General features: G+C 43.3%; 1 protein-coding gene across 1 annotated transcript; it reads left to right on the plus strand.

The window, feature by feature from the left end:
- The first annotated feature begins 4,633 nt into the window (after positions 1–4,633).
- LOC139829960 (peroxidase 2-like) lies at positions 4,634–5,993 on the plus strand. The gene is made up of 2 exons (XM_071820602.1): positions 4,634–4,914; positions 5,038–5,993. The coding sequence occupies exons 1-2, from the start codon at positions 4,642–4,644 to the stop codon at positions 5,785–5,787; spliced, it is 1,023 nt and encodes a 340-aa protein (XP_071676703.1). The 5' UTR covers positions 4,634–4,641; the 3' UTR covers positions 5,788–5,993.
- Positions 5,994–19,116: the final 13,123 nt, after the last annotated feature.

A 19,116-nucleotide genomic window follows, 5' to 3' on the forward strand; every position in this document is an offset into this window, starting at 1 on the left:
CTTCTGACATGTCTGTCTTGTCCTCTACTCCCACGATGTTTCTTTTTCCGGAAAGAACTATGTGCCGCTTTGGCTCATCGTATGATGTGTCCTCTTGCCTTTCTTTTCTTTTTTTCGGTTTGCTAGACATATCCTTCACATAAAAAACCTGAGCCACTTCACTGGCTAGGACGAATGGTTCGGTGTCGTACCCTAGATTCTTGAAATCCACTGTAGTCATTCCGTACTACGGGTCTGCACATGCACTCGTCTTTCAGGTTGAACCATTTGCACCGGAACAAAGGGACCTTGAAATTAGGTCCATAGTCAAGTTCCCATATCTCCTCTATGTACCCATAATATGTGACCTTGTTCCCATTGCCATCTTCTGCATCAAAGCGGACACCATGTTTTGGTTGGTGCTCTTTTTGTCTTGGGCGAAAGTGTAAAATGTGTTCCCATTAATCTCGTACCCTTGAAAAGTCGATATAGTAGAAGATGGTTGCTTGGCCAACAAGTACAGCTGCTCGTCATCGGTGACATTCATGAGACGTGTTTGCAACCAACCGCCGAAAGTCTTCATGTGTTCTCCATCAATCCAATCTTCACGTTGCTCCGGGTATTTAGAGCGTAAGATATCCTTGTGTTCCTCTTTGTACAGAGCCACCAAGATGGAATTATGTAGAACTGTGTAGTGTGCTTGAGTGAAAGAATGTCCGTCCATACACGTTGCTGATTTCTTTCCTAGCGTGCCTTTTCCACGCAGTCTCCCCTCATAGCGCGATTCAGGAACACCGATCGGCTTAAGGTCAGGAATAAAGTCAACACAAAACTCAATGACCTCCTATGTTCCATAGCCCTTGGAGATGCTTCCTTCTGGCCTAGCACGGTTATGAACGTACTTCTTTAAGACTCCCATGAATCTCTCAAAGGGGAACATGTTGTGTAGAAATACAGGACCGAGAACGCCAATCTCTTCGACCAAGTGAACTAGGAGATGTGTCATAATATTGAAGAAGGATGGTGGGAACACCAACTCGAAGCTGACTAGACATTGGACCACATCCTTCTGTAAATTTTGTAGAGTAAGTGGATTGATCACCTTCTGAGAAATTGCATTGAGGAACGCACATAGCTTCACAATGGGTACTCGAACATTTTCGTGAAGCCCCTCAATGCAACCGGAAGTAATTGTGTCATAATCACGTGGCAGTCATGAGACTTTAGGTTTTGAAACTTTTTCTCCGACATGTTTATTATTCCCTTTATATTCGACAAGAAGCCAGACGGGACCTTGATGCTACTCAGGACTTCAAAAAAGATCTCCTTCTCCTCTTTGGTAAGAGCGTAGCTGGCAGGACCTTGATACTTCTCTGGATTCAGGTTGTTTCCTTCGTGGAAACTTTGCTGGTCCTGCCATGCATCCGGTGTATCTTTTGTCTTCCCATACACGCCCAAGAAGTTTAGCAGGTTCATGCAAAGATTTTTCGTTACACGTGCATCACGTCGATTGCAGAGTGAACCTCTAAGAATTTCCAGTAGGGTAGCTCCCAAAATATCGACTTCTTCTTCCACATGGGTACGTGTCCATCAACATCATGCGGAACAGATTGTCCGCCGGGACCCTTTCCAAAGATCACTTTTAAATCCTTGACCATATCATATATAACTTCCCCAGTAGGGCGGCTAGGCTTCGTTCGGTTATCTGCCTCACCTCCGAAATGCTTTCCTCTCTTTCTTACGTGATGTTGTTTTGGAAGAAATCGACGATGCCCCAGGTACACATTCTTGTTTCCCAAATAATTACTGTCAGTCTCACCTAAACAGTGTGTGCATGCATTGTATCCCTTGTTTGACTGCCCTGAAATGTTACCAAGAGTAGGCCAATCATTGATGGTTACAAATAACAACGCTCGTAGGTTAAATTCCTTTTGTTCGTGCTCATCCCACACAGGTACACCTTCGTCACGCCACAACTCTAAAAGTTCTTCAACCAATGGCCTCAGGTACACATCAATGTCGTTGCCGGGTTGCTTCGGGCCCTGGATGAGCACTGGCATCATAATGAACTTCCGCTTCATGCACAACCAAGGAGGAAGGTTATAGATACATAGAGTCAAGTGCCAGCATCTATGAATGGAGCTCTGCTCCCCGAAAGGATTAAAGCCATCTGTACTTAGACCAAATCTTAAGTTCCTTGCGTCATCTGAAAATGACTTGAACTCTCTGTCAATTTTTCTCCACTGCGACCCGTCAGCGGGGTGTCTCAGCATCACATCTTTCTTACGGTCCTCTTTGTGCCATCGCAACAACTTGGCATGCTCTTTGTTCTGGAACAAACGTTTCAACCATGGTATTATAGGAGCATACCACATCACCTTCGCAGGAACCCTCTTCCTGGGGGTGGACTCACCCTCAACATCGCCAGGGTCATCTCGCCTGATCTTATACCTCAATGCACTACATACCGGACATGCATTCAAATTCTCGTACTCCCCGCGGTAGAGGATGCAGTCATTGATGCATGCATGTATCTTCTGCACCTCTAATCCTAGAGGGCAGACAACCTTCTTTGCTTCGTACGTGCTAGAGGGCAACACGTTCTCCCCTGGAAGCATCTTCTTTATTATTTTCAGCAACTTTTCAAATCCCTTGTCAGAAGTACCATTCTCTGCCTTCCACTGCAGCAATTCCAGCGTGGTACCCAGCTTTTTCTGACCATTTTCGCAATTTGGGTACAACAGTTTGTTGTGATCCTCTAACATTTTCTCCAACTTCAACCTCTCCTTTTCATTTCCGCAGTTCATCTTCGCATCAAGAATGGCCCGACCCAAATCGTCATCCGGGTCATCAAAAATCGGCTCATCGAAAATGTGCTCTTCTTCAGCTTCGTCTTCCCCCATTCTACTACCACCGTCTTCAGTGAATAAGGGATAGTTGTCACTATCCTCTTCTTCTTCGTTGTCTTCCAATATAACCCCTTTTTTCTCCGTGCTTGGTCCAACAATTATAGCTAGGCATGAAACCGTTCTCCAGCAGGTGGACGTGAAGGGTCTTCGAGGTAGAGTAATCCTTCATATTCTTACAGGAACTACATGGACAATACATGAAACCATTCGACCGCCTGTTTGCCTCAGCCACGTTGAGAAAATAATGCATGCCATTAATGAACTCGGGATGGCACCGGTCACCGTACATCCATTGTCGACTCATCTGCATTTTATATGTATATCAAAAATCATTAAATACACAACATCATGGATATATGAGTGACCAACTTAATTAATATTCAAGTTCATCACATAAAACTAATTGCTTTTTATAAAAAAGAAGAGGGGCTCACCGAGGTGGTACCGTGCCGGCTAGGGGACGAAGCTGGCGATCAACAGCGGTAAGGACGGGGATGATACTAATTAAAACCTACAAAACATACCATAATTTCAGCTCAAATTGCATATAAAAAAATAAAATCACTAACTTAGGCATTTCATCGAACACCTTGCTTGCACTAGAAAAATAGTACGAGTTAAAACTACCAAAGAAATGAGCTAAATTAGGAACGCCAGAAGAAAGGATGATATTGCTAACCCTTGGTATGCCGTTAATCTTGTTAAAATGGTGGAGAAAAATGAAGATTATTGGAGTGTGAGAGGTGCAAAATATTTGGAAATGTGAGAGGAGGAGAAGGAGAATGAGATATGCAGGGGGTCGGGCACGCGGCTGCGCGCTGATATAGGGCACAGACCCTTTAGTACCGGTTCCTTACACGAACCGGTACTAAAGGTGCAACCCTGGCCCCACCACCGCCTGGAAACTGGGCTCAAACACTTTAATACCGGTTCGTGTTACGAACCGGTATTAAAGGTCCATAACGAACCGGTATTGATGTCTCACGCACGGAACCGGTATTAATGCCGCCTTTAGTACCGGTTCGTAAGGGAACCGGTACTAAAGGCTTAGATGGATGAGAGGTTTTCTACTAGTGTAATCTCTCCCTCTAACGCAAACGCGGTGCAGATTTTGGAGCAAATCTAGTGCCGGAGTTTTAAATATTAACTACCTAATATGTCTCGATCTGGTGCCTAAATATAATACACGAATTTTGGTCTAGTATTCCCGACCTGGCCACTGGATCACAAGATATTAACTATCCAAAATAATCAGATGTACCATAAAAATGACCCGTACTAAGTGGTCTTGAAGTGCTTGTGTACGTCCTATTATTGCTCTATTGAGCTAATATATAATCCAGGATTCTGTTATTTGACTGTGCGTGGTGTTCCCAATATTCTCCTCCTGCCTTGCACTCTTTCACGATGCGATATTAACGCTTATTAGAAAATTTTCATCGACAACAGCACGCACATTACCGAGCTAATGACAAAGCCAATGTCAACCATTTGAGCTGTGTGTGAGATTGTGCTCTCCATGTTCTAGTTGACTTATCTTTTTAATACTTATTTTAACATTATGTTCCAACTTAAACAGACAACACAGAATATATCACCTACCATCAAAGGAAAAAATATTGTACGGATAGATCATGCACGGATGTTCTCAAGGTCCGCCTCGACCTATAAGTAGACATGCAACACACCAAGTTTTCTTCATCCATATCTACAATCTAATCCCTACTCCACTCTCTAGCGGCCTATCAATACCATGGCTAGAAAACTTGCCGCTTTGGCTTTGCTGGTAGCATTGCTTGGTTGCGTGGCCCACACGTGCCAAGCGGGGTACGGGTTTCCTTACCCATTATCGTCACCCAAAAAGAGCTCTTCACTTGTTGCCCCGATGCTCAGCTACGCTCACTACTACAAGACTTGCAAGGGAGCGGAGAAGATCGTTAGGAACGTTGTCCAGGAGGAGATTAAACGCAACCGCGGCATCGGCGCGGGCCTCATTCGTCTCTTCTTTCACGACTGCTTTGTCCAGGTATATATAATTATATGTAGCATGTCGATAACCTAGGTAACATTCTTACTATATATGTGCCCTCAAATGAAACTAACGTAGAAGTTAACAATTTGGCATGACGATTATATATCTACTTTTCAGGGTTGTGATGCATCGGTCCTCCTTGACAAGACTCCCGCCAATGAATCGACAGAGAAGTTTGGCCTCCCTAACATAGGCAGTCTTCGCGGCTTTGAAGTGATTGATAAGATCAAGACCAAGCTCGAGGCAAAATGCAAGGGTGTCGTCTCGTGCGCAGACATTGTCGCCTTTGCTGGACGTGACGCCACCTACTTCCTTAGTAACAAGAAGGTATACTTTGAAATGCCGGCTGGCCGCTATGATGGACGTGTCTCTTCTGCGAGTGAGACCCTCTTCAACCTTCCCCCTCCTTTCGCCAACATCACGGTGCTTGAGGCTATGTTTGCAGCCAAGGGGCTCAACCTCGATGAGATGGTCACCCTATCTGGCGCGCACACTATTGGGATCTCCCACTGCTCGTCCTTCGGTGACCGTCTCCCGCGCAATGCCTCCGACCCAATGGCTATGAACCCTAGGTTTGCCAGCTCGGTGACAAGGAAGTGCAAGAACCCTAGCTCTACGGTGGATCAAGACTTCAAGACCCCTAATAAGTTGGACAACCAATACTACAAGAATGTGCTTAACCATGAAGTTTTGTTCACGTCGGACGCCGCGCTTGAGTCATCCAAGACAAAGAGATTGGTGAAGCAGAATCTTGTCCCGAATGTGTGGGAAACAAAGTTCAAACAAGCAATGAGAAAGATGGGCGGCATCGGGGTGAAGACCAGAGCAAATGGGGAGATCAGAAAAAACTGCCGGCTCATCAACTAGAGACTATTCATTCAATGATATCGAAACTACGTGCTTCAATCACCATGGCTTTTGATCGAAACTATTAGAAAACCTCATGTATTTGTTTGTGCTATTTTGAAACTTCTGTAAATTTCCATTAAAGCTTTCATTCATTCCGGTGCTTCAGATGATTTTACTCAAATTTTGTCGGTGTACTGCTATTATCTATGAGATCTTTGAGGGTTCTTTTTAAGGGCTCTGTCCACCTTTTCACTAAACATTATTGGTCATAGTCATCATCACCCCACAACTTATCCTCTGCGAGCTTTTGGAAGAAAGTTTGTAGCACATGTCAAACCCTAATTAAATGTGCACATGATCACATTTATGTAGTCTAATAAGGATTCAGCTAAAGGATCATTTGCGGTCCGGTTGATATTATCGAATTGTACGGAACAGTATGACGAATTGACGATGTCTTGCTAGCTAATGCTGACTCCTCAGCCAGAAAGCGGAAAACCAATCAGAATTATACGAAATGGTTGATATTATCTAATTGTACGGGACGGTGCAATTTTTGTATTATGTTCTTTAAGAGTAACTAGCAAAAATGCCCATTCGTTGCTACGGTTTTTGTTGAACATATTTACGCTAAAAAATGATTTTACCTATTTCAAGTGTCAAAACTTCATGAGCCAACCTCATAAAAAGTCGGTAATTACTAATAGGGTCAGGTTGGCAAAACAGCTTTGTACGAGAATGATAACAGAAGTACACATTTTTAGAATGGTGAGGTATCGTATTGAATACTTAAAAATATATACTTTGATAGAAAAATTGAAAAACAAATTCTTGTAACCATACAACATGGCTCTAAATCAATTATGATTTTAAGATCTAGAAAAGAAAGAGGCATTAAGAGTGTAAAATTACCTCAAGTAATGATCCAGAATATTACTACCTCGGGACAGATTTAATTTACGCGCACTTGCATCCAGCTCTCAGCGTCACATGTACAAACTCTGTGTCGATTAAATCCGACCGGAGGGAGCAACGGCACCATAATTTTTAGGGGAGTGATATCTTGGCACATGGGAGTGATGCTACCTTTCTTTTCAAATGCATCTTAGATATACTTTGATATGTTAAAAAAATTGAAAGAAAAAATCCGTACGTGCTACGCGCTCACAAAGTTGTTTCATGAAAAATCAACTTGTCTTGTGGCGCGTGTAAAAAGACAAAATTCGATTCGAAAAATAAGTCTTTTCACAAGATAACGTTTCTCTTTTTTTATATAGACCACATAAAGTATCTTTTTTCACGAAATTTGACCACATATATTATTGTGGAGATGTACATGTAGATCTTTTTGTCCAAATTTTTTAACACTTTGAAATAGTATGTTTTTGGTATAGGAAGCATGCGCACCCGGGATCCGAATTGAGTTTTCGAATTTTTAGAACCTACAAAAATATGGTGGCATCAATCAGTTTCATAACGTCAATATGTTATTAGACACATGAGGTCTCGATTTGTTTCAGGAAAATTCTGCACTTCTGTACATAGTAAGACGGGCTGTGCTTCCCTGTCCCCCCCGGCGAACGACATTTAGGTGGGATACCCGTAAGACATGGTGGGTCCGTATTATCATCGTATAAGTATACTCCACGTCAGTTGCCAGGCAGATACTCGGTTTCCACGTAGATGAGGTACATGTTGTATACGTATTCATGTCGATGACGGTTTCTGCCGGCCCCATAGCAGTATAAAGATCGTTAGGCCCAAAATTTACGTTGATCACGTGGATCTGTTGCTGGCGATACGCGGTGGTTACAGGGGGATTTTTTTCAAACGTTGCATGTGCGCCATAGCTAGTCCTTAGGGTTTGGACGATTTGTCGGGAGGAGACGGGCAGGGACGAGTTGGGAGTGCAGGGTGTTGACGCGTAAAGCACATGCCCGTTGGGAACCCCAAGTGGAAGGTGTGATGCGTACAGCAGTAAGTTTCCCTTAGTAAGAAACCAAGGTTTATCGAACCAGTAGGAGTCAAGGATCACGTGAAAGTTATTGGTGGCGGAGTGTAGTGCGGCGCAACACCAGGGATTCCGACGCCAACGTGAAACATGCACAACACAATCCAAATACTTTGCCCCAACTTAACAGTGAGGTTGTCAATCTCACCGGCTTGCTGTAACAAAGGATTAAATGTATGGTGTGGAAAATGATGTTTGTATGCGAAGAACAGTAAAGAACAATGTTTGCAGTGGATTGTATTCGATGTAAAAGAATGGACCGGGGTCCACGGTTCACTAGTGGTGTCTCTCCAATAAGATAAAGCATGTTGGGTGAACAAATTACAGTTGGGCAATTGACAAATAAAGAGGGCATAACAATGCACATACATATCATGATGAGTAGTGTGAGATTTAATTGGGCATTACGACAAAGTACATAGACCGCTATCCAGCATGCATCTATGCCTAAAAAGTCCACCTTCAGGTTAGCATCCGCACCCCTTCCAGTATTAAGTTGCAAACAACAGACAATTGCATTAAGTATGGTGCGTAATGTAATCAACACAAATATCCTTAGACAAAGCATTGATGTTTTATCCCTAGTGGCAACAGCACATCCACAACCTTAGAACTTTCTGTCACTGTCCCAGATTAAATGGAGGCATGAACCCACTATCGTGAAGGAGATATGCCCTAGAGGCAATAATAAAGTGGTTATTATTTATATCTTTATGTTTATGATAAATGTTTATATATCATGCTAGAATTGTATTAACCGAAACATTAGTACATGTGTGATATGTAGACAAACAAGAAGTCCCTAGTATGCCTCTTAAACTAGCTTGTTGATTAATGGATGATTAGTTTCATAATCATGAACATTGGATGTTATTAATAACAAGGTTATGTCATTGTGTGAATGATGTAATGGACACACCCAATTAAGCGTAGCATAAGATCTCGTCATTAAGTTATTTGCTATAAGCTTTCGATACATAGTTACCTAGTCCTTATGACCATGAGATCATGTAAATCACTTATACCGGAAAGGTACTTTGATTACACCAAACACCACTGCGTAAATGGGTGGCTATAAAGGTGGGATTAAGTATCCGGAAAGTATGAGTTGAGGCATATGGATCAACAGTGGGATTTGTCCATCCCGATGACGGATAGATATACTCTGGGCCCTCTCGGTGGAATGTCGTCTAATGTCTTGCAAGCATATGAATGAGTTCATAAGAGACCACATACCACGGTACGAGTAAAGAGTACTTGTCAGGAGACGAGGTTGAACAAGGTATAGAGTGATACCGAAGATCAAACCTCGGACAAGTAAAATATCGCGAGACAAAGGGAATTGGTAATATATGTGTATGGTTCATTCGATCACTAAAGTCATCGTTGAATATGTGGGAGCCATTATGGATCTCCAGATCCCGCTATTGGTTATTGGTCGGAGTGAGTACTCAACCATGTCCGCATAGTTCTCGAACCGTAGGGTGACACACTTAAAGTTGGATGTTGAATTGGTAGTTCTTGAATTATGGAATGTAGTTCGATTATTTGTTCGGAGTCCCTGATGAGATCCCGGACATCACGAGGAGTTCCGGAATGGTCCGGAGAATAAGATTCATATATAGGTTGTCATTTTATGTGAAATAAAATGTCGCGGAAGGTTCTATGGAAGGTTCTAGAAGGTTCTAGAAAAGTCCGGAAGAAACCACCAAGGAAGGTGGAGTCCACAAGGGACTCCACCTCCATGGCCGGCCAGCCCTAGTGGGGGTGGAGTCCCAAGTGGACTCCACCAGAGTGGGCCGCCACCCCCCCACATGGGAGGTGGGAATCCCACCTTTGGGTGGGAGTCCTAGTTGGGCTAGGTTTGCCCCTCCTATGGAAGGTTTTGGTTTCGGGTCTTATTCGAAGACTTGGACACCAACACTTGGGATCCACCTATATAATGAGGGGCCAAGGGAGGGGGCCGGCCACCCCAAGACCATAGCTTGGCCGCCCCCCTTGAGTGGCCGGCCACCCTCCCAAACCCTAGCTTTGCTCCTCCACTTCATATTGTCCGGTTTGCTTAGCGAAGCTCCGCCGGACTTCTACACCGCCACCGAGCACCACGCCGTCGTGCTGTCGGATTCAAGAGGAGCTACTACTTCCGCTGCCCGCTGGAACGGGGAGGTGGACGTCGTCTTCATCAACAACCGAACGTGTGACCGAGCACGGAGGTGCTGCCCGCTCGTGGCGCCGGAACCGATCGTGATCAAGATCTTCTACGCGCTTTTGCAAGCGGCAAGTGATCGTCTACCGCAGCAACAAGAGCCTCATCTTGTAGGCTTTGGAATCTCTTCAAGGGTGAGACTCGATACCCCCTCGTTGCTACCGTCTTCTAGATTGCATCTTGGCTTGGATTGCGTGTTCGCGGTAGGAAAATTTTTGTTTTCTATGCAACGTTATCCGACAGTGGTATCAGAGCCGTGTCTATGCATAGATGGTTGCACGAGTAGAACACAATGGTTTGTGGGCGTTGATGCTCTTGTTATCTTTAGTTTGAGTACTTTGCATCTTTATGGCATAGTGGGATGAAGCGGCTCGGACTAACTTTACATGACCGCGTTCATGAGACTTGTTCCTCGTTCGACATGCAACTTGTATTGCATAAGAGGCTTTGCGGGTGTCTGTCTCTCCTACTATAGTAAAGATTCAATTTACTCTTCTATTGAAAACATTAGTATCAACGTTGTGGTTCATGTTCGTAGGTAGATTAGATCTCTCTCGAAAACCCTAAACCACGTAAAATATGCAAACCAAATTAGAGACGTCTAACTTGTTTTTGCAGGGTTTGGTGATGTGATATGGCCATGATATGATGATGAATATGTATGAGATGATCATTATTGTATTGTGGCAACCGGCAGAGCCTTATGGTTGTCTTTAAATTTCATGTTGAGTAGTATTTCAAAGTAGTTGTAATAGTTGCTACATGGAGGACAAACATGAAGACGGTGCCATTGACCTTGGTGCTACGCCGACGATGATGGAGATCATGCCCGAAGATGATGGAGATCATATCCGTGCTTTGGAGATGAAGATCAAAGGCACAAGAACAAAAGGGCCATATCATATCACATATGAACTGCATGTGATGTTAATCCTTTTTATGCATCTTATTTTGCTTAGATCGCGACGGTAGCATTATAAGATGATCCCTCACTAAAATCTCAAGATAATAAAGTGTTCATCCTTAGTGGCACCGTTATTAAGTCTTATCGTTTCGAAGCATCTCGTGATGATCGGGTGTGATAGATTCGATAAGTACATACAACGGGTGCAAGACGCTTTTGCACATGCGGATACTAAGGTGGCCTTGACGAGCCTAGCATGTACGGACATGGTCTCGGAACACGTGATACCGAAAGGTAGAGCATGAATCATATGGTTGATATGATGAACACTATGAGTGTTCGCCATTGAAATCACACCTTTTCTCGTGATGATCGGGTTTAGGTGCGGTGGATTTGGTTCGTGTGATCACTAAGACAATGCGAGGGATATTGTTTTGAGTGGGAGTTCACCTAGGGTTTTAATTATGTTGAATTAAAATTTGAACTCAATTTGTCATAAACTTAGTCTAAACTATTGCAAATATATGTTGTAGAGATGGCGTCCTCAATCAATTTTAATCAGTTCCTAGAGAAAGAGAAACTTAAGAGCAACGGTAGCAACTTCACCGACTGGTTCCGTCATGTGAGGATCTTCCTCTCTGGCGGAAATCTGCAATTTGTGCTTGATGCACCGCTAGGTGACCCTCCTGCAGAAGATGAATCCGATGAAGTAAAAGCTGTTTACGCAACTCGGAAAACTCGGTACTCTCAAGTTCGGTGTGCCATCCTGTGCGATGCTGGAATCCGATCTTCAAAAACGTTTTGAGCACCATGATCCTCATGAGTTGATGAATGAGCTGAAAGCTATATTCGAGACTCATGCGGCGATGGAATGCTATGAAGCATCGAAACATTTCTTCAAATTTGTATGATGGAAGAAGGCAGCTCCGTTAGTGAGCACATGCTCGCCATGACCGGGCATGCGAAGAAACTCAGTGACTTGGGAATAGTGATTCCTAACAGACTGGGGATTAATCGTGTCCTTCAATCACTGCCACCAAGTTACAAGAACTTTGTGATGAACTACAATATGCAGAACATGAACAAGGAGTTACCTGAACTCTTTGGCATGCTAAAAGCTGCTGAGATTGAGATCAAGAAAGAGCACCAAGTGTTGATGGTCAACAAGACCACCAGTTTCAAGAAACAGGGCAAGTCTAAGGGAAAATTCAAGAAGGGTGGCAAGAAAGCTGCCACGCCTCCTATGAAACCTAAGAACGGCCCTAAGCACGATCTTGAGTGCTATTCTTTGCAAGGAGAAGGGACAACTGGATGCGTAATTGCTCCAAGTATCTGGCTGATCTAAAGAGCGGCCTTGTCAAGAAGAAGAAAGAAGGTATATCTGATAGACATGTTATAGATGTTTATCTCACTAGTTCTCGTTCTAGTACTGGTATTTGATCTTTTGGTTCGGTTGCTCATATTTGTAACTCGAAACAGGAACTAAAGAATAAACGACAATTGCTGAAAGATGAAGTGACGATGCGCGTTGGAAACGGATCCAAGGTCAATGTGATCGCAATCGGGACACTTCCTCTACATCTACCTTCGGGATTAGTTTTAAGCCTAAATAATTGTTATTATGTACTGCGTTGAGCATGAACATTATATCTGGATCTTGTTTAATGCAAGACGGTTATTCATTCAAGTCTGAGAATAATGGTTGTTCTATTTTTATGAATAATATCTTTTATGGTCGAGCACCACAAAAGAATGGCTTATTCTGTTAGATCTCGATAGTAGTGATACACATATACATAACATTGATGCTAAGCGAATTAAACTAAATGATAATTCTACTTATATGTGCCTTGTCGTCTTGGTCATATTGGAGTGAAACGCATGAAGAAACTCCATCTTGATGGATTACTTGAATCACTTGACTTTGAGTCACTTGATAGATGCGAAGCATGTCTAATGGGAAAAATGACAAAGACTCCATTCTCTCGGTATGATGGAGCGAGCTACCGACTTATTGGAAATCATACATACCGATGTATGTGGACCAATGAGCGTAGCATCGTAGCGGTGGTTATCGTTATGTTCTAACCTTCACAGATGATCTGAGTAGATATGGGTATATCTATTTCATGAAACATAAATCCGAAACTTTCGAGAAGTTTAAGGAATTTCAAAGTGAAGTAGAAAATCAACGTAACAAGAAGATCAAATTTCTACGATCTGATCGTGGAGGTGAATATCTGAGTTATGAGTTTGGCATGCATTTAAAGAAATGCGGAATACTTTCACAATTGACACCGCCGGGAACACCTCAACGAAACGGTGTGTCCGAACGTCGTAATCGAACTCTCTTAGATATGGTTCGTAGTATGATGTCTCTTACTGATTTGCCGTTATCATTTTGGAGTTATGCATTAGAGACAGCCGCATTCACTTTAAATAGAGCACCATCAAAATCCGTAGAAACGACACCGTATGTATGAATTATGGTTTAATAAGAAACCTAAGCTGTCGTTCTGAAAGTTTGGGGTTGCGAAGCCTATGTAAAGAAGTTACAACCGGACAAGCTAGAACCCAAAGCGGAGAAATGCGTCTTCATAGGTTATCCTAAGGAAACTATAGGATACACTTTCTATCACAGATCCGAAGGCAAAATCTTTGTTGCTAAGAACGGAACCTTTCTTGAGAAAGAATTTCTCACTAAAGAAGTGACTGGAAGAAAAGTAGAACTCGATGAGATTGATGAATCTATACTCGTTGATCGAGTAGCGCGATCTGGAAGTTGTACACTGCATCGCCTACACCGGCAACAGAGGAAGCTAATGATAATGATCATGAAACTTCGAACGAGGAAACCATCGAACCTCGCAGATCGACAAGGGAACGTGCCACTCCTGATTGGTATGATCCTTGTCTAAATGTCATGATTGTGGATAACAATGATGAGGACCTGCGACGTATGAAGAAGCGATGATGAGCCCAGATTCCAACAAATGGCAAGAAGCCATGAAATCCGAAATGGGATCCATGTATGATAACAAAGTATGGACTTTGGTAGACTTAACGATAGCCGAAAGGCTGTCGAAAATAAATGGATCTTCAAGAGAAAAACAGATGCTGATGGTAATATTCTGTCTATAAAGCTCGACTTGTCGCAAAGGGTTTCGACAAATTCAAGGAGTTGACTACGATGAGACTTTCTCACCTGTAGCGAAGCTGAAATCTGTGAGGATTTTGTTAGCAATAGCTGCATTTTTCGATTATGAGATTTGGCAGATGGATGTCAAAACGGCGTTCCTTAATGGAGACATTGAGGAAGAGTTGTATATGGTACAACCCAAAGGTTTTGTCGATCCTAAAAATGCTGACAAAGTATGCAAACTTCAGCGTTCAATCTATGGACTGAAGCAAGCATCGAGAAGTTGGAACCGACGCTTTGATAAGGTGATCAAAGACTTCGGGTTTATACAGTGTCATGGAGAGGCCTGTATTTACAAGAAAGTGAGTGGGAGCTCGTAGCATTCGATATTATATGTAGATGACATATTATTGATCGGGAATGATATAGAACTATTAAGCAGTGTTAAGGGTTATTTGAATAATAGTTTTTCAATGAAAGACCTTGGTGAAGCATCGTATATATTAGGCATCAAGATTTATAGAGATAGATCAAGACGTCTAATAGGGCTATCACAGAGTACATATCTGGACAAGATTCTAAAGAAGTTTAGAATGGACGAAAGTAAGAAAGGGTTCTTACCTATGTTACCAGGCAAGGTATTGAGTAAAACTCAAGGGCCAGAAGCTACGGCAGAAGAAAGAGAAAGGATGTGTAACATCCCCTATGCCTCGGCGATAGGATCTATCATGTATGCCATGCTATGTACTAGACCGGATATAGCACATGCTTTGTTAGTTTGACTAGCAGAGATATCAAAGTGATCCAGGAATGGAACATCGGACAGCGGTCAAGAATATCCTGAAGTACTTGAAAAGAACTAAGGATATGTTTCTTTGTTATGGAGGTGACCAAGAGCTCGTTGTAAACGGTTACACCGATGCAAGTTGGAACACTGATCTGATGACTCTAAGTCACAACTGCAGGTACGTGTTTATATTGAATGGTGCTGCAGTAAGCTGGGCAAGCTCGAAACGGTGCACGGTGGCAAAGTCTTCAACAGAATCAGAGTACATAAGCGGCTTCAGAGGCTTCATCGAAGCGGTATGGATGAAGAGGTTCATTGTAGAGCTCGGTGTGGTTCCGAGTGCATTGGACCCATTAATCATTTATCGTGATAACATGGGTGCCATCGCCAATGCACAAGAGCCAAGGTCACACAAGAGGCTGAAGCATATCAAGCTGCGTTACCACTCGATTCGCGAGTACATCGAAGATGGAGAAGTAAAGATTTGCAAAGTACACACTGATCTGAATGTAGCAGATCCAGTTGACTAAAGCTCTCCCTAGGGCAAAGCATGACCAACACCAGAATGCCATGGGTGTTAGGTATATTACAATGTAATCTAGATTATTGACTCTAGTGCAAGTGGGAGACTGAAGGAGATATGCCCTAGAGGCAATAATAAAGTGGTTATTATTTATATCTTTATGTTTATGATAAATGTTTATATATCATGCTAGAATTGTATTAACCGAAACATTAGTACATGTGTGATATGTAGACAAACAAGAAGTCCCTAGTATGCCTCTTAAACTAGCTTGTTGATTAATGGATGATTAGTTTCATAATCATGAACATTGGATGTTATTAATAACAAGGTTATGTCATTGTGTGAATGATGTAATGGACACACCCAATTAAGCGTAGCATAAGATCTCGTCATTAAGTTATTTGCTATAAGCTTTCGATACATAGTTACCTAGTCCTTATGACCATGAGATCATGTAAATCACTTATACCGGAAAGGTACTTTGATTACACCAAACACCACTGCGTAAATGGGTGGCTATAAAGGTGGGATTAAGTATCCTAAAGTATGAGTTGAGGCATATGGATCAACAGTGGGATTTGTCCATCCCGATGACGGATAGATATACTCTGGGCCCTCTCGGTGGACTGTCGTCTAATGTCTTGCAAGCATATGAATGAGTTCATGAGAGACCACATACCACGGTACGGGGCAGGAGTACTTGTCGGGAGACGAGGTTGAACAAGGTATAGAGTGATACCGAAGATCAAACCTCGGACAAGTAAAATATCGCGAGACAAAGGGAATTGGTAATATATGTGTATGGTTCATTCGATCACTAAAGTCATTGTTGAATATGTGGGAGCCATTATGGATCTCCAGATCCCGCTATTGGTTATTGGTCGGAGTGAGTACTCAACCATGTCCGCATAGTTCTCGAACCGTAGGGTGACACACTTAAAGTTGGATGTTGAAATGGTAGTTCTTGAATTATGGAATGAAGTTCGAATATTTGTTCGGAGTCCCGGATGAGATCCCGGACATCACGAGGAGTTCCGGAATGGTCCGGAGAATAAGATTCATATATAGGATGTCATTTTATGTGAAATAAAATGTCGCGGAAGGTTCTATGGAAGGTTCTAGAAGGTTCTAGAAAAGTCCGGAAGAAACCACCAAGGAAGGTGGAGTCCACAAGGGACTCCACCTCCATGGCCGGCCAGCCCTAGTGGGGGTGGAGTCCCAAGTGGACTCCACCATAGGGGGCCGGCCACCCCCCCACATGGGAGGTGGGAATCCCACCTTTGGGTGGGAGTCCTAGTTGGGCTAGGTTTGCCCCCTCCTATGGAAGGTTTTGGTTTCGGGTCTTATTCGAAGACTTGGACACCAACACTTGGGATCCACCTATATAATGAGGGGCCAAGGGAGGGGGCCGGCCACCCCAAGACCATAGCTTGGCCGCCCCCCTTGAGTGGCCGGCCACCCCCTCCCAAACCCTAGCTTTGCTCCTCCACTTCATATTGTCCGGTTTGCTTAGCGAAGCTCCGCCGGACTTCTACACCGCCACCGACACCACGCCGTCGTGCTGTCGGATTCAAGAGGAGCTACTACTTCCGCTGCCCGCTGGAACGGGGAGGTGGACGTCGTCTTCATCAACAACCGAACGTGTGACCGAGTACGGAGGTGCTGCCCGTTCGTGGCGCCGGAACCGATCGTGATCAAGATCTTCTACGCGCTTTTGCAAGCGGCAAGTGATCGTCTACCGCAGCAACAAGAGCCTCATCTTGTAGGCTTTGGAATCTCTTCAAGGGTGAGACTCGATACCCCCTCGTTGCTACCGTCTTCTAGATTGCATCTTGGCTTGGATTGCGTGTTCGCGGTAGGAAAATTTTTGTTTTCTATGCAACGTTATCCGACATATCGAGCATAAATACTCCCTCTTGGAGTTTCAAGTATCAACTTGGCAAGAGCCTCTACTAGCAACGGAGAGCATGCAAGATATTAAACAACACATATATGATAGATTGATAATCAACATAACATAGTATTCCATATTCATCGGGTCCCAACAAACACAACATGTAGCATTACAAATAGATGATCTTGATCATGTTAGGCAGCTCACAAGATCGAACAATGATAGCACATGAGGAGAAGACAACCATCTAGCTACTGCTATGGACCCATAGTCCAGAGGTGAACTACTCACACATCAATCCGGAGGCGATCATGGCGATGAAGAGTCCTCCGGGAGATGATTCCCCTCTCCAGCAGGGTGCCGGAGGCGATCTCTTGAATCCCCCGAGATGGGATTGGCGGCGGCGGCATCTCTGGAAGGTTTTCCGTATCGTGGATCTCGGTACTGGGGTTTTCGCGATGAAGACTTTATGTCAACACCCGGATTTTTAAGTCCAGATGCCTGTTATGCCATACATCGCAATCCCAGGAATATTGTTGTTGCGAGACATAACAGTTGAATATCATAAGTCATCATTCATTACATACCATATTCGTCTTACAAATAGAGATCACCCGATCCAATATTACACAAAGAGTGATCTATTGATCAACACACACACAGTTCATAGTTTCATAGCGGAAGCGTAACGTAGAAGGGACTCGCTAGTCCACAGGCCAACGTCTGACGTCAGAAGATTCCCTAGTTGTCGTGGGCGTCCTGCTGGTCGTCCTCTTCATACTGTTGTTCTGCTTCATAGTCTGGCCATTTGAATAGCCAGGGACACAGCCGTGAGTACTTTAAAGTACTCGCAAACTAGTGCTAAGGTAAGTGCTAACAATTCTAGTAAGGAGTGCTAAGCTCTAGTTTATTTTGCATAAATCCAACCTTTAGTTCACAAACATTTTTGTAAAACTCTTCATATGCTAACTAACTCAAGTGGGAACATTAGTGTCATTCCCACAACTCTGTTGTGATTCAAAGTCAAGATCACCTTTTAAGTTCAAAAGCACAAGTCACCCTTCACCAATCATAGTTTTCGAAAAATTCTGATGACGGAACAATATGGCCTTTCCAACTGTCCATAACCGAGGACGCGGCTATTCGAATAGGTTTAACTCTGCAGAGGTTGTACACTTGTGCCACAACAATTGCAATAGCTCGTCGTGGTAATCGGCCCTGATTTATCGTACGCAGCACGCGAACTACCAATCATAACCTTTCATTGACATACCCTAGTATAGGCACCTCTCCCCATGAGCTTGGCCTCCCGGTGAAGGCAGACAGTCGGCACGAGGCGCACTTGAGGCTTGGGCCGGACATTCACCTCATTTCGCATCGTATCTTATCGTTTCTATTGTGGTAGAGGCAGCTTTCGGCATAACCCCGATGATGCTTGTTTAGAGGGAACCCATACTAAGACACACAAACTTCCGGTTAAGCCCTACCCAGATTCAGGTATTGTGGGGGTACTTGTAAAATTGGAATGGTATCGCATCCGAACCCAACCATCAGTGTTTTTGTAAAAATCACCCAATCATTCACCAGTCATATTCACCTTCAAAATCTCTCAATAGAATGACTCATCATTCCAAGGTTTTCAAAGCTATTTCAAATTCCCGGTTCCCAAATGGAGTAGTCACTTTCAAATTAGCACTAGCATCTATGTATGAGGGGTGCTAGGTATTTTGCTTGGCTTCTAGGCTAACTTTGATACTCTTGTACTAATCCAATACTGACCAATTGAATCATGAATCAAAAAGTATTTTGATAAAACAAAAGTAAATAAAGCTTGTAAAGTAAAAACTGGGGAATAGGATCATAAGCATAGAGTAAGATAG

The sequence above is a fragment of the Lolium perenne genome, chromosome 5, assembly GCF_019359855.2.
Source record: "Lolium perenne isolate Kyuss_39 chromosome 5, Kyuss_2.0, whole genome shotgun sequence".
In the NCBI taxonomy this organism is placed as follows: Eukaryota; Viridiplantae; Streptophyta; class Magnoliopsida; order Poales; family Poaceae; genus Lolium; species Lolium perenne.

What these genes read in the sequence shown, in the direction of transcription:
- LOC139829960 (XM_071820602.1), top strand. Translation starts at nt 4,642, where the DNA reads ATGGCTAGAAAACTTGCCGCTTTGGCTTTGCTGGTAGCATTGCTTGGT. An exon ending in TTCACGACTGCTTTGTCCAG is followed by an intron (nt 4,915 to 5,037) that starts GTATATATAATT and finishes TCTACTTTTCAG; the next exon opens with GGTTGTGATGCATCGGTCCT.